Source organism: Molothrus aeneus, chromosome 18 (genome assembly GCF_037042795.1).
Source record: "Molothrus aeneus isolate 106 chromosome 18, BPBGC_Maene_1.0, whole genome shotgun sequence".
NCBI lineage: Eukaryota > Metazoa > Chordata > Aves > Passeriformes > Icteridae > Molothrus > Molothrus aeneus.
Genome location: NC_089663.1, coordinates 11,845,806 through 11,859,928, shown reverse-complemented (window position 1 = coordinate 11,859,928; position 14,123 = coordinate 11,845,806). Strand labels below are relative to the sequence as shown.

Below are 14,123 nucleotides of genomic sequence, written 5' to 3'. Positions count from 1 at the left end.
ACTTTTATTTAACTTCAGATCCCTGGTTGATTAGAAAAGAGCATAAAAAAAATAAAGAAAAGAAAAAGAAGAAAAGCATAGACCCAGATTCTATTCAAAGTGCCTTACTAGCCTCTGGTCTGGGATCCAAACGACCCAGCTGCTTCACTTCCACTGTTGGAACCACCACTTCTAGTACCAACACGTCTGGTAAGAGCAGCTTGCTTTGATGTTGATTCATTTCCTAGCAGTTAGGCAATAAAATTCTAAATCTCAAAGAGTCTTTCTTAACTTTCAGCAAACAGTAACACAAACAGCAGCTTTGTAACGAGTCAGGATGCTGTTGAAAGGGCCCAACAAATGAAAAAAGAACTGCTGGATAAACTGGAAAAGCTGGCTGAAGATCTTCCACCTAATACACTGGATGAGCTTATAGATGAACTGGGTGGTCCTGAAAATGTTGCAGAGGTAGGCTGGTGTTCACATGTAAAGAAAAAAAAGTGTGTTTTTAAAGAGGTTATCAGTTTTAGACAGTGATGTCAGGAGTGAAAGCAGAAGTTACTCTGCTGATGCCTCTCAATAGAAGAGAAATTTGAATATTGTGTCAGAATACAGGGGGAGCTCTGAGTGGGTGAACACATTATTTCTGAGATTTGATAGCTTCTGCTTGGGTAAGTCACACCAGTTTCTCCTTTGTTTTACTGTGGTCTGTTTCTCTGACTGGCTGGAGTCAGTTTGCTGCTGGTGTGTATTAAACAGACAGGAGCTTAGCTCATCCTCCAAGGCAGTGGAGATCAAGAACCTTTATGTGTTGATGAAAAGCCTGATTAATTAATCTCACAAGGACTTCAGAAAAATGTCTTTAAGCTACCTGTTTTTATCAAGTAGCAGCATCAGTGTGATTTAAAAGACCCTGTTAAAATCAGTGGCAGCCTAAGCTGTCTGTTTAGCTTATTTTCTTAGTGCTGCTGGTAAATCCCTTATGAACAGTGCCATTATACACCATCATTTCTACACAGATTTGTCATATTCCACATAGCAGATAATAGTGGTTTGCACTCAGAGTAAATTACTGAGCATTTTAATGTGGGTGCATGGATAAATAATGCAGCTTGGAGCTGTTGGTGCTGGGCTGGGTTTGGCGTTGCCCCCTGAGGTTGTGTTCCCTCCCCTCCCAAGATGACCGGCCGCAAAGGCAGAGTGGTGAGCAACGACGACGGCAGCATCTCCTACGAGTCAAGGTCTGAGCTCGATGTGCCTGTGGAAATCCTCAACATCACAGAGAAGCAGAGGTTCATGGATGGAGATAAGGTAATCTTTGAAAGACTGCATGCAGGCAAATGTGCCAGATGCCATAGGAACTCTAAGCTATTCACCAGTGACTGGCAGGTAGTGTAAGTACCAGTTAAGAAGCACTCTGCTGGTTTGTTTTTCAAATCAGTGAGTTTAAAGGTCAGGCTGTAGTTTGGGTGACCTCTGAGGCCCCATGTGCCAAACTGAAAGCTGGCACCTTCAAGCTGGTTTTGTAAAACAATTACGTGTTTAAAAGGTAGGTTTGTGGTTCATATCTTTGATTCATTGATCTGGGTCACTGTGCACCTCCCCTTCCAAGAGGAAATAATTAAATTGGGAAGTGGGGAAGACCACTGTATGAACACTGACAGTGAGGGGTGAAGGGAAAAGGTGGGGGCCGTTAACCTTAACAAGGATTGAGAAGTCACACTGGGAGGAGTGGTGACTTCTGCCCTTAATGTTGCACTCTGAAAGAAAATCCCGACCTGAATAATGGTAGAATTGTGTCTGATAAAAGGAGTGGGGGGAGAAAGCCCTTCCCAGTGCTTCACTTGGGCTGTGCTGCCACAAGAGGGCAAATGGAGTAAATGTCACTGTGCATGGAACTTGTGTGGTCCCTTGTGACACTTGAGGGTAAAAACTTGGGTTCCTGTAAGTGATTTGTGCACAGTCCAAACATTTACATTCTTTCAAGGCAAATGCATTCAGGCACTGGAAGGGCTGGATCCTCTTCCCTGTACAGCCTTAGCAGCAACATTTTGTCTTTTCTGGTGTTGGCAATTGGAGCAAGCCTGTGTCCCTCCCCTTTTCCTTCAGAGTACAGGCCAGTGTCAGGGAGCCCTGCCCTCTGGGATGGCAAGTCTTTGTTTGCACAGAGAGTTGTTGGTGAAAAGTAAAGCAAACCCCCCTTCTTTCACTCAGAAAAGTTCATTAGCATTTCTAACTGTGATACAGAAGCCACACCTTTGCTGCCCTCCCCCTGCCTTGGGAGTAACAGTGCAATCATTCCAGACCCATGTTTGGTAATAGTTGTAAAACAATACCTTTTTTTTTTTTTTTTGGACACTGAAGCTTGATCTTGGATTTATTGCTAACTAAGAGCTCTTTTCTCAATCACAGAACATTGCCATCATCTCAGAGGCTGCCAGCTCTGGTATCTCACTGCAAGCAGACCGCAGGGCCAAGAACCAGAGGCGGAGGGTTCACATGACCCTGGAGCTGCCGTGGAGCGCGGACAGAGCAATCCAGCAGTTTGGTAAAGCACTCACTGTGTCCTGACCAGCAGACCCAGGAGTGATGACTGAACTTACTGCTAACATGGAGAATCAGATGGAGCAGGCATCCTCCTAAGGACCCCTCCAGTCTCTTGTACCATGAAGAAAATTAACTTTATCTCTGGTCGTAGCTAATGGTCTTAAAAGCTTTGAAAGAAACCTCACAAACAACCCTAGGCTGCAGCTTTGGAGTTTCATTCACATGTGAAGTGTCTTTATAGAAGTTGCCACCATTTTTAGAGTATCTCTGTTCTACTTCTGTTTGCTGTATTACAGCAGAATCTAATTTTTAAGCAGGATTAAGTTCTACCTTTTTTCCTTGCTCTTCACTGTTCACATTTTATTTTAAAAATTCTATTTCACTGAATATATCTAATTTGCATGCTTCTACTTAATTATCCAGGAAGAACTCATAGATCCAACCAAGTGACTGCTCCAGAGTATGTGTTCCTCATTTCTGAACTGGCAGGAGAGCAAAGATTTGCATCTATAGTTGCAAAAAGACTGGAGAGTTTGGTAAGATGTTTCAAGAGGTCTGATCCTTCCTTTGAGAAAATGCAGCTTGGATTTCTTTTTCTTAAAAGTTGTATTTCATGACAATGATGTGTCTTAACAGGGAGCCCTCACCCATGGGGACAGACGGGCCACAGAAACTCGAGACCTCAGCAGATTCAATTTTGACAACAAGGTGACAATTCTGTTTCTATTGGAGAGCTCATACTGTGGTGCTTATTCCACAGGTGACCTGTTGAGGAAGGTTCCTCTCCATCCCTTTAACTCCATCCCTTGCTGATGGAAGGCCTCTTTCTGTAACCCATAATTCTGTTTGTGAAGCCATGTGGAACACACACGTGTAAATCACTTTTCTGCTCTTGCAAACAATCAAAGTCTTAAGTAAATGGTGTGTGTCCTTTAAGCCACAATGAAAGATTAATTTGGCAGTTCTAATTAAAAATTTAGACTGGGCTGTTTGCAGTTATAAACTGCACTACATAAAGGTGATAAACAATTCACTATTGCACAGAAAAGCTTTTAATTGTGAATTATAAATACCTGTTAAACCATGTGTGCCTGGAGCTGTGGCACAAACACTGGATGCCATTGACAGAACAACTTTCTTTTTTACACAGTATGGCAGAAATGCTCTGGAGATTGTTATGAAATCCATTGTGAACTTGGACTCCCCAATGGTCTCACCTCCTCCTGATTTTCCTGGAGACTTCTTCAAAGGTAAGGCTGTGACACCTTTTGGTCCTTCTCCAGTACACAGAAAATGGAAATACTGTTAGAGCTGTAAAACATTGTTACAATTTAAAATGATCAGCTGAGACAGATGGGAGTAAATGCCCAGTGAGAGTCTGTGCACGTTGCTTGAATGTTGAAGTTCACACTTGAAACCAGATCTGTGAACTCTCAGTGTGAGGAATGTTCTGTATCTGCCTGGCCAGTGTATTACAAACAGATTTTTATCTTTATTTTCCCATTGCCTTTTGGAACTGTTCTCATGCATGGGGCCATTGGTGCTTTCCCCTTCCTGGGCTTCCTGCAAGGACAGAAGGCAAAGCTGTGTCTTGGTTATTGATGTATTTAGGTAGAAACTGCAATAATGGGAAGTGAGGGGTGTCAGAGGCTTTGGAATCAGATCCTATGGCTCAACAAGCTGTGACTTCACTGGGTTATTTTTAGATGGCAAAGCAGCTATGATTGAACTTCTTTCTCTTTCCTAGATGTTCGTCAGGGATTGATTGGTGTAGGCCTGATAAATGTGGAAGACAGATCTGGAATACTGACCCTTGATAAAGGTACTTGGGTGTTCAGTGCATCTGTAGAACGTCCCTGGGAGCATCTTTTGTCATGACAGTGCATTCCCAGCTTTAGAACTGAACTTGTAACTCTCTAAAAGTGAGCTTTTTTGAAGAACCTAGTGTTTTCTGCATTTCTGAAAGAATGTATTTAAGTAGTGTTTGTAAGAATCTTTGAGTACTGATTGAGGGCTTGTGGTTATCAGACTTAATCTTTGCCCTAATACATGTATTTCTTACTCTTTTTTAAGATTACAACAACATAGGGAAATTTCTGAATCGAATTCTTGGCATGGAAGTCCATCAACAGAATGCGTTGTTCCAGTACTTCTCTGACACGTTAAATGCAGTTATTCAAAATGCTAAAAAGAATGGAAGATATGACATGGGCATCTTAGGTGAGTAAATCATTTCACAGTGCTCTTGAACTTCAGTGAGAACAGAGCAGCAGAATAAAACTCTGCTTTCCTTTTCAGACTTGGGCTCTGGGGATGAGAAAGTGAGGAAGGCAGATGTTAAGAAGTTTTTAACTCCTGGATATTCTACCTCTGGACATGTGGAGCTGTACACAGTAAGTTAATCCTTTATCATCTCTGTAGCAACTGATAACATTTGCCAGGAGGTTTTTACAGTGTGTGCAGTCCCCAGGTGTGTAACTATTTTCAAGTTGTTCCCACTCAAATACCCCTGCACTGCTCTCTTGTAGATCAGTGTGGAGAGAGGAATGTCTTGGGATGAAGCAACAAAGATCTGGGCAGAACAAACAGGTCCAGATGATGGATTTTATTTATCACTACAGGTAAGATTCTTCTGTCTCTTGGACTATGTTCAGAGGTTTTGGGGGCTAAACTGAAAAACTTACTTGTTCAGTTCTGCAAAATACATTGAGTCTTACATTCATTTTAATTTTAAGATTTTTATAACATTGAGTATGAAATTCTTCCTTTTATCTCCTCAAGATATTTCCTGATAGGAATATGAGCCCAAATTAATAGCTCTTAGTTAAACCTGCACCAGGAAATTGTGGTTTCACTGTGAGGTCAGTGTGGATTTCTGTGTTCTAGAGGTGTATTACTGTCCTTGGTTGTACTATTGCACACTCCTATTGCTCTGTAAGGAACACAATATGGAATCACTTAAGCAGATAATTTCATCATGTGTTAATTCAGGAAGTTTTTCGTTTGTCTTTTTTTTTTCAGATAAGAAATAACAAGAAAACAGCAATTCTAGTAAAAGAAGTGAATCCTAAAAAGAAGCTTTTTTTGATATACAGACCAAATACTGGGAAACAACTCAAACTAGAGACATGTGCAGACCTGAAAAAGAAATATAAGAAGGTAACCATTAAAGTTATGCTTGTTTTTTAATTTAGAAAAGTTTGAAAATAATAAGGGCTTTTTTTTTTTTTGTGTTTATGTATAATTTTGACAAGTCAAAAAGTAAGCTTCTTTCTCCAGAAAAGAGCTTTTATTTGGGTCTTTTTAAGCAGGTCTACATGATTTTGGCATTCCTATATCCATTTCTGAATTTCTTTCTGAATATAAATTATCTGTGGTGTAATAAAAAATGAGGTTCCTTAGGGTCTAGCATGTGTTGAATTTGCAAGAACTTAAGGAAACTTACATCAAGTGGATTATTGTAAAAGCTCTGAGGTTCTGCTCATCCTTTGGGATGGATAATTTGAAATTATTATAATGTAGGATGCTGTACCTCTGTACACCATCCTGATGCTGGTGCTCCCTCCTTTCTCATGATACCAACCCAATTATTTTTATTCTGTATAAGTTTTGATGTGATTTGCTTCATTCCCACTTTGGACGATTCTTCCAGGTACCTTCTGAGGATGCTCTGCCACACTGGCTGGAGCAGTACAACTCCTCTGCAGACACCTGCACCCACGCCTACTGGTCAGTGTTTGTGCTTTAACTTCACTGTTTCACTTTGGACTGGTTTATCCCTGCTCTTCTTCTGTCCCTCCTGTAAAGCCTTGTGTTTCTTGTGTAAGGGAAATAGCCCCATGACCAGTCAAATGACCCAACTTGTGAGATAACACAAAGCTTTGTACTTGCCCTGAAGTCCCTGTACATGAGATGAGTGTTAATGTATAAATTACACTCACAGTGACTCCATAGTAACTTGTGCTTGAAGTGTCTTCATGTGTTCTGTAACTGTAGTCTGATAGTTCAAACGTTATTGGGGGGAATGTTTAGAGATGAGATGGATGTCAGAAACAGCTGTTCCTCCTCTGCTGCCTCCTGTGTGGCTGAACTCAGCTGGTGGCTGAATTCCTGAGGAACTGCATAACTGGTAGAAGTTTCAGATTAATATTGGAGCTTCTGAAGTACCCTGATCAGATACCAGTGTCCTGTAATGTTCTCCAGCTCTCAGGTGACCTCAGTGATGTTATCTTTGACTCAAAGCTCTGTCTGTGCATTTTGTAGATGGTGCTTAACTAGGCCAGCCCTTCCCAAAGCTTTCCCATCATCTGTTCTCAAAGTGTCCTTCCCTTGGTGTGCGTGCTCAACTCTGAATGCACGTTAAATAACCACAGGTCTCATTTTTAGTGAAATGAGAATTTAGTTTGCAGCATGGTTCTGAAAGCTTTTCTGTCTGCCTGCAGGAGAGGCAATTGCAAGAAGGCAGGCCTGGGGCTGGTCTGTGAGGTGGGGCTGCGCTGCAGAACCTACTACGTGCTCTGTGGCTCCGTGCTGAGCGTGTGGACGAAGGTGGAAGGAGTGCTGGCCTCCGTCAGCGGCACCAACGTCAAAATGCAAATCGTGCGCCTGAGGACAGAGGATGGGCAGAGGATCGTAGGTGGGTGCCTGGGCTGCTCCTCTGCAGTTCCTCAGAGCTGGGGTGGCTCTGAGTGCTCAGTGGCCCTGTGCTGGCAGCCACGTGGCTGAGTTTGGATAAAGGTGTTTCAAAGAGAGCAGGCTTGTCTGCTCTGGAGGGGCAGCTTTACTATGGTAGTACTTCTACACAGAGGTTAGTTTCTTTTTCAGCCAGGCTTTGGAGCATTTAATCTCAGTTCTTTGGAATTACTGCAGCAAAAATGTCATGCACAGCCTGCTCCAGCCAAGGTTCTCTGTCATCATAATGGCTCCACTTTTTCCCCCACTTTTGGCAGTGAATAGTAGGCCTTTGAAATAATTGTTTTCATGGTTTTTGAGCTACTGAAAGTGTGTTAGAATGACTTCAAGATGATTGTCTCTTGACTAAACCTCATAGTGGAGCCCTCAAAACAGGGACCTCAGAAACCAAACTCTCCAAATGTTTTGTTAAATGTGGACTTCCTGTGGATGTGCCAATATCATGGCAGCTCCTCCTCTAGTACCAGTGTCCTAGGATGTTGGAAGTGGGTTTTTCCATGTTTAAACTTTCATGGTGATGTAACTTCTGTGAGACTAGAAAAGCAAAAATAGCTGACTTCTCATGACAGCAGGTAACGTGAGAATAAATTTTGTTGTCAGGCAAAATGAGAACTTCTTTCTCTTGCTTCACAACCTAAAGGATGTGAAGGACTGAGGAGCGGGACTTGTGGCTGTGCTGATTAGACTTGACATCAGAACAGTCATTATTGAATGTTGCTTAAATTAAAGGGTGCAGTCATCAGCCTGAGCTCTTAACAAACACAACTGATGGTGTTTTTATGAAACCATTGATGTGTTGCTGTTCTCAGGTTTGATCATTCCTGCAAATTGTGTGTCGCCCCTCGTGAACCTCCTGTCGACGTCCGACCAGTCGCAGCAGCTCGCAGTGCAGCAGCAGCAGATCTGGCAGCAGCACCACCCCCAGAGCATCACCAACCTCAACAACGCATGAGAGGACAAAGCTACAGGTGTTGACTTTGGTGTTTGAGGAAAAGGCTGTAAAAGCATATCACTTGCATAAAAATCAGGGACAGATTCCAAAGAAATATAACTTTTTCAGTTCAGTTGTGTCTCAAATACTTTGGGAATAAAGAGATCTAAAAAGGTTGGTAGAACTGAAAGCCAGCAGTTGTTTATGGTGGTGCATCTGTCTTTCCTTATGCTCTCTGTAGTGCTTCCTGTTTGCTTTTACTTTTGGCCTTTTAAGCTACAAACCACAATTTGTTTGAAAATGCTTGAAAATCCCCAAGCAGGCTTTATTTTTATCTTGTCATACAGTGCTCAGGGTTTAACGCAGTGCATCGATGCCATTGCTGTGGGAGATCTCGAATGCATGTATTGAGTATATATATAGAAAATATATATTGGGTTTTTCTCTTCAATTTGAGTTTATAAAAGCATGAAACCTAGAGGTTGCACATCATGCATTCAGGTTCCTTCCCAGTTTCTGTTTGACAGTGCATGTCTTTGGAAACGGGCATGGATGGCATAAACACATGAGACAGGAATTCAGAGAGAAACACAATCTTAGTTGTACAGCATTGGTTATTGCATTTTTATAGTGTTTATACCCAGGTGTTGCATTTTTTCTGGTTCTCTCCTGGGAGTTATATATTTGAGTCTACAACATGTTCTTTTTGTGATAAACATCTTAAATTAAAATTAGTTCATTTTTAATGTATTAATGGTATTCCTAATGTGTACTGCAAAGATGGCTGGATGCCTGTTTTCCTTAAATTGAAGCATTTCCTTAATCTGAGGTGGTTATGGAAACTTAAGTGCAAATTCACTTCCATCTCGCATACAATCTTATATTTTTTACTTCATTAACATAATTTAATTTGTCACTTTTAAGATGAAACCTTACTTGAGCTGTAAATTAGAGAATGGGAAACACTTGAGGGTTCCGCTGTATGTGCTGTTTCTGTTATGTTTAATATGTTGTAAGACATTGTAGAGTTTATCTGGAGCTGTTTAAAAGAAATTGTAATGTACAAATGTGAATAGTCACTTATCTATAATATGGGTAAGTTTTGTTTTGCCTATAATAGTAGATGTTTATAAGAAAGTGAAGGACAATGTTTGTCATTTCTTGCTTGCACAGGTTGCACTATTGAAAAATTGAGATTGTATAAACCTGTCCAAAAAACTACAAGATAATGATCTTGTAGATGTCAAATAAAAGTTATTGTACTAACAAGAAGTGGAGTCTTGTTTAGGCAATCACCATATTCCAAAAAAACTAACAAGTCTGTACAATTGGAATTGGACAGGACTTGGCATGTTCCTGCTCTAACCAGGCTTCTGTCTTGCAGCCCAAACCTCTCGGCTGAACTCGCTAATGAGGCCAGAGCTAAACTCTGTCTAAAGCTCCCTGTGTGTGTTTAAGGAAGGCTCAGCTCAGTTCCAGAGCAGGATGGCTGCAGTGTGGCACCTCTGAAGCACTTGGTGAGCCACTCAAGGGTCAGAGTGGGCCAGAAGAAGGGGGTTCCCTTATGGAATTATCCCTTATTTATTCCATAAATCCCTTATGGGATTATTGCTCCTGAGGCTCATTAATGCTCCCTGTGCCAGCAGCTTGGTGTGGTCACCAAGGGAAGGAGGGAAGGGAGACTTGGCAGGGAAGGAAGTTTGCCCAGTTGGTCAGGAGGGATGAATCCCCTGCTCCTGCTTGGGATAACTGGAAATGCAGCTCTGGAATAAATCCTCTGCCCCCCCTGTGCTGCTGCACCTCTGTAAATCCCTGGGATGCAGGTGCTCAGTGCTGGGGCATCTTCAGTGTGCTGGGAGCAGGGGAGGGGAGCTGAGCACTGTCAGAGCACTGGCAAACCAGAGCACAGGCTGTGGGGGAGGCTGTTCCTGTGTTCTGTACCCACCAGGGGATGGATTTGGCACCCATTCCAGGAGCAGGGCTGGGGTTTTGAGGAGTGTGTTGACAGATTACTACTGCAGCAGACAGCAAACCAAACTGCCAGTAACGACAGGCTGTGTGTGGCTGCTGCTTCATTGTTACTAGCTGTAGAAACTTCTGCCATCTGAGATGGTGACATAACATTTTAGGTCTTGGTATCCTCAGTAAAATAGTTCTGGAAGTGGTAGACTCACAATTAGTGATTTTTAATTTTTTTTTTAATAATGATTTAAATACACTCAGTTCCTAAGTGCTCTTCTCAGCCTGGTGTGCTCACTTTGATTGTTGGGATGAGCAAATCTGAGATATTCCCTGTATTGATGAGCAAACAGCACTATTTTGCTTCAACCTTTTAAACTTCCCATGGACTTGTGTCCCCTGGAGGGGAAAAGAGCTGACAGTACTTCTAAGATGCATAAGAACTGTTCCTGTTCCAGAAATCCATTCCTCTACTTGCTCCTCTTTGCCTGCTCCTTGCACCATCACTGCCTTGGCTTTGCCATCCATTTACTAACACAGCTGCAGCCATGGCTCTGGACTGTTGTAACATCTTGAAAGTTAACATCAAAAAAAAGAAAACAGCTTTCAAGCCACAGCAATATTTTCTCTCTTGAAAATTCCTACTCGGTGCTTGGGGTGTGGATTTTGGCATTTGTTCCCTGCATGAGCTGCTGATAAAACTTGGGGAGAAAGGGAATGTAAATTGCCCTGGATGGGGCAAGAACAGTGGCTGGTGTCCCTTTGCAGCACTGCCTGTGAGACAAACATCTTCCTGGGGGGGAAAACAAGACCATTTATTACATCATAAATGACCAGGCCAGGCAAGGGTGGTCTCTGTATTTTCCTGCTTGTGGGGTATTGATCTGCTTTGTACCAAATGAAATAGAAAATGCTTTGTACATCTGCAATGGCTATAAAGCCTATAAAGGACAGAGGGCTCTGGTAACAGGGGCAATGCCACGTGTACAATGGCAGCAGCTTCTGTACTGTGTGGATTTTGGAATTGTGCTGCAGAAGGGGAAGGTGCATACTTGACTTGATTTGGGAACTGAAAACCCAAATTTTGGGTTCTTTTTTCTAACTGTCCCTTGACAGCAACTCAATTATGACTTGTTAACTAGTTTCATAATTAAGATATGTCTGGCATGATAAATGCAATTATAACCCCCTCAAAACCTCCTTGCACTGCAAGTATTCCACTTTTTCCAGTGGCTGTGTGGTTCATTGGGAACACACTCCTCTTGTAAGGACTGAGAGTTCCCCAAAGATGCAAGTTCTCTGTTCCATGTGTAGTATTTTCTTTGTAAATGGAGAAATCTCTGCAACCTGTAAACGCTTGTTCAAGTGAATTATCAAGGGGTTTTGTATTTTTCTTTTGTGTTTGGAATAACTTCACTCGGCTCCCAGTGCAGTCTGTACATAAATAGAGCCTGTTTGTATATAGAGGTGTTAAAGGCTACTGAATTATTGAATGTAAATAACTCTCGTTTTCCTCTGTGGTTTTTTCCTTCATGACCTTCCCAAGATGTATTCCTATTTTCTCAACCTGCCACATGGGCAGCTTGTGTGTACTTTGAAATATATATAGAGCATATATAAACCTTCAAGGGTGTGTGTGTACATTGTAGATCTTATGTGTTGTCTTTTTTTTTTTTTACCCAAAACTTCATTGTCTGTCTCCCATGATCCTTTTGATGCTCTGTGGGTTTATTCTACAATTTAGTGTAAAATGCATTCCCTTGAGGGAAATGGACCCAATGTCTTTCAGTGATGCATGTTCACTTGGTGGCTGTATCACAGAAACAAATAATTTGAATTTTCATACAGATTGTTTCCTTCAGTCTTTTCAGTATTTCAGAACTTGAGCTTTAATCCTAGAAACATTTCTATTTTCTTCCACTTACTGGTATCCCCAGCTGTGCATTCAGTCAGTTCCAAAAATCAGAGTTCTAGAATTAAGTTCTAACACATCAAAGTCTATTACTGCTTTTATATTAAGTGTGAGCTGTCTTAAAAGTGCTCTAGAATGGCAGTGATTGAGAGCAGAAAAGAAGTGTCTATTGTAGCATTTTCCTGGGAAAATTCTGAGCTTCCTGTCATGTGCAAAATGAGCGTAATGAAACTTACTTACCTTGGGGAAAAAAACAGTGCAGGTTTTTAATTGCCAGGTAAAAATAATCTATTTCTGTCGGGGTTGGAGATGAATAAGAAATCCCATTCATTGTCTCTCAGTTATCCCTTGAGCTTGCAGCAGCTGTCCCGTGGGTCTGGCCCTTCCCCAGCTGCAGGGCAGGACTGTGGCCCTGCAGCTGTTCCTGAACTCAGTGATTTGCCCAGTCTGAGCCAGGGCGAGGAGCGTGCGGCTGCAAACAGCGACAAAATTCCTCTGGCAGTTCCTGTGGTCACCGTGAGCTTTAAACGGGGAATGCTGAGAGCTCAGGGGGTGCTGCTGTCCCTGCTGGGTTTGTGCGGGGCTGGCAGGAGCAGAGTGACACAAAGTGCCACAAGCACGGCCCAACAAAGTGACACAAAGTGCCACAACCCCGGCCCAACAAAGTGACACAAAGTGACACAAGCACGGCCCGGCGGACCCGGGAAACCTCGGGGCTGCCCTTCCCTGGGAGCAGCAGCATCAACCCCAGGGGCTGCTTCGGATGGGGAATGAGTTTGAAAAGCAGCAATTTCTCTTCTTGAGGAGAAAAACAGGGATGAAAAGGCTCTGAGGTGCTGTTTCTCAGCCCCACTTACAACAGCTGCAGGCAGGTTGCCCCTAAAAGCTTCTGCTGAATAGAGTGAGGTGTAAAAACCTGCAGAGAAATTCCTGGGTCTGATGTGCTTCACTGTTTCTTTATTGGCTCAAAATAATTTTTGAGTGAAAGGGATTTAAGGCACCACTAAGATTCAAGAATAGGAACTGGACAGAGTTAAGCTGAGGCCAAAACTCGTGGAAGAAATCTTTTTCCTGCTGTGTCCTGAGCCAATATCCAGGATTCTGTGCACCTGGCACCCTGTGTGTGAAGGATGCTGAGATGTCTGGGGGGAAGCTCAAACTGAAGCATTTGGTGCACTTAAAGCAGGCAGCTAAACCAAAATACAGAAGTATGTTCAGATTTAAGTGATGTCCTGCAGTGTCAATACCTGAACCATGTGTGTTACATTTTATTTTGTAAGAGCTGACTTTGGTTGGTGTTTCTGAACTTGGCTGTGCTTAGGGCATCACTCAGTGGCAGGGGCCTTGTGGAGGAGTAGTTTTCCTACACTTAATTTGTACTGGGAAGGATAAAGAGACATTTCTGCTGCCATTTCTGATGCCATATATATTTATGTCTCTTCTTCCTGTCTTGGAGAAGATAACCAGGAAAATGCCAGCTTCCTTGCAGTCACAGAACCACATTTTTATTTGCCAAGTAATTTGATTTATTTTTCAGTCATTGCCATATTGAGTTTTATTGGAGGTGGGTGTTCACTGCCTCGGCACCTTCCCTGTACCCCAGCCCTGCAGTAACTCACTGGGAATCTGCTCTGCACAAAGGATACACTGATTTTTTTTGAGTAGGGCTTTGCTATTAGTGCTTGTTCAGTCTCCACCTTTAAGGGTCCAAGGTGACAGAATCCCAAAGCCATGTAGGATTTCAGCTGAGTTGTGTGAGGTGTTTTATTGCCTGCCCTAATGGGAACCTTTGCCAAGCTGAAAGCCCCCATCCTGCAGCCTGGGGTTGTGCTGGTCCCAAATGTCCCCAGAGCAGCAGGACTTGGAGTGCCTGGCAGTAAAACATGAGCAGCGTTTAGGAAGATTTATACCCCCAAAGATGACAGAAACATGATGGACTCCATACTCAGTTCTTTCTTTTTTGGTAAAAAAAATTGTTCAATAAATTGAGCTGATTGCTACTTTGGGACTTTTTTTCTTTCCCCTTTTAATTTTCTGTTCTGGAAGTTGCCCACAGAGATGCTGGAACGCCTTTCAGCAACACATCTACACCCATTGAACACA

General features: G+C 42.5%; 1 protein-coding gene across 1 annotated transcript in view; it reads left to right on the top strand.

The window, feature by feature from the left end:
* SBNO1 (strawberry notch homolog 1) overlaps nt 1-11,736 on the top strand; it is a 31,405-nt gene extending 19,669 nt beyond the window's left edge. The window contains exons 18-32 of the mRNA XM_066561960.1: nt 19-189; nt 278-447; nt 1,159-1,290; nt 2,392-2,527; nt 2,950-3,062; nt 3,163-3,234; nt 3,677-3,776; nt 4,274-4,348; nt 4,600-4,746; nt 4,825-4,919; nt 5,055-5,147; nt 5,548-5,685; nt 6,179-6,255; nt 6,969-7,162; nt 8,028-11,736. Of these exons, the coding sequence (XP_066418057.1) occupies nt 19-189; nt 278-447; nt 1,159-1,290; nt 2,392-2,527; nt 2,950-3,062; nt 3,163-3,234; nt 3,677-3,776; nt 4,274-4,348; nt 4,600-4,746; nt 4,825-4,919; nt 5,055-5,147; nt 5,548-5,685; nt 6,179-6,255; nt 6,969-7,162; nt 8,028-8,170 (1,856 nt within the window). The 3' untranslated portion in view covers nt 8,171-11,736. The remainder of the gene's footprint in view (nt 1-18; nt 190-277; nt 448-1,158; nt 1,291-2,391; nt 2,528-2,949; nt 3,063-3,162; nt 3,235-3,676; nt 3,777-4,273; nt 4,349-4,599; nt 4,747-4,824; nt 4,920-5,054; nt 5,148-5,547; nt 5,686-6,178; nt 6,256-6,968; nt 7,163-8,027) is intronic.
* The last annotated feature ends 2,387 nt before the right edge of the window (nt 11,737-14,123 follow it).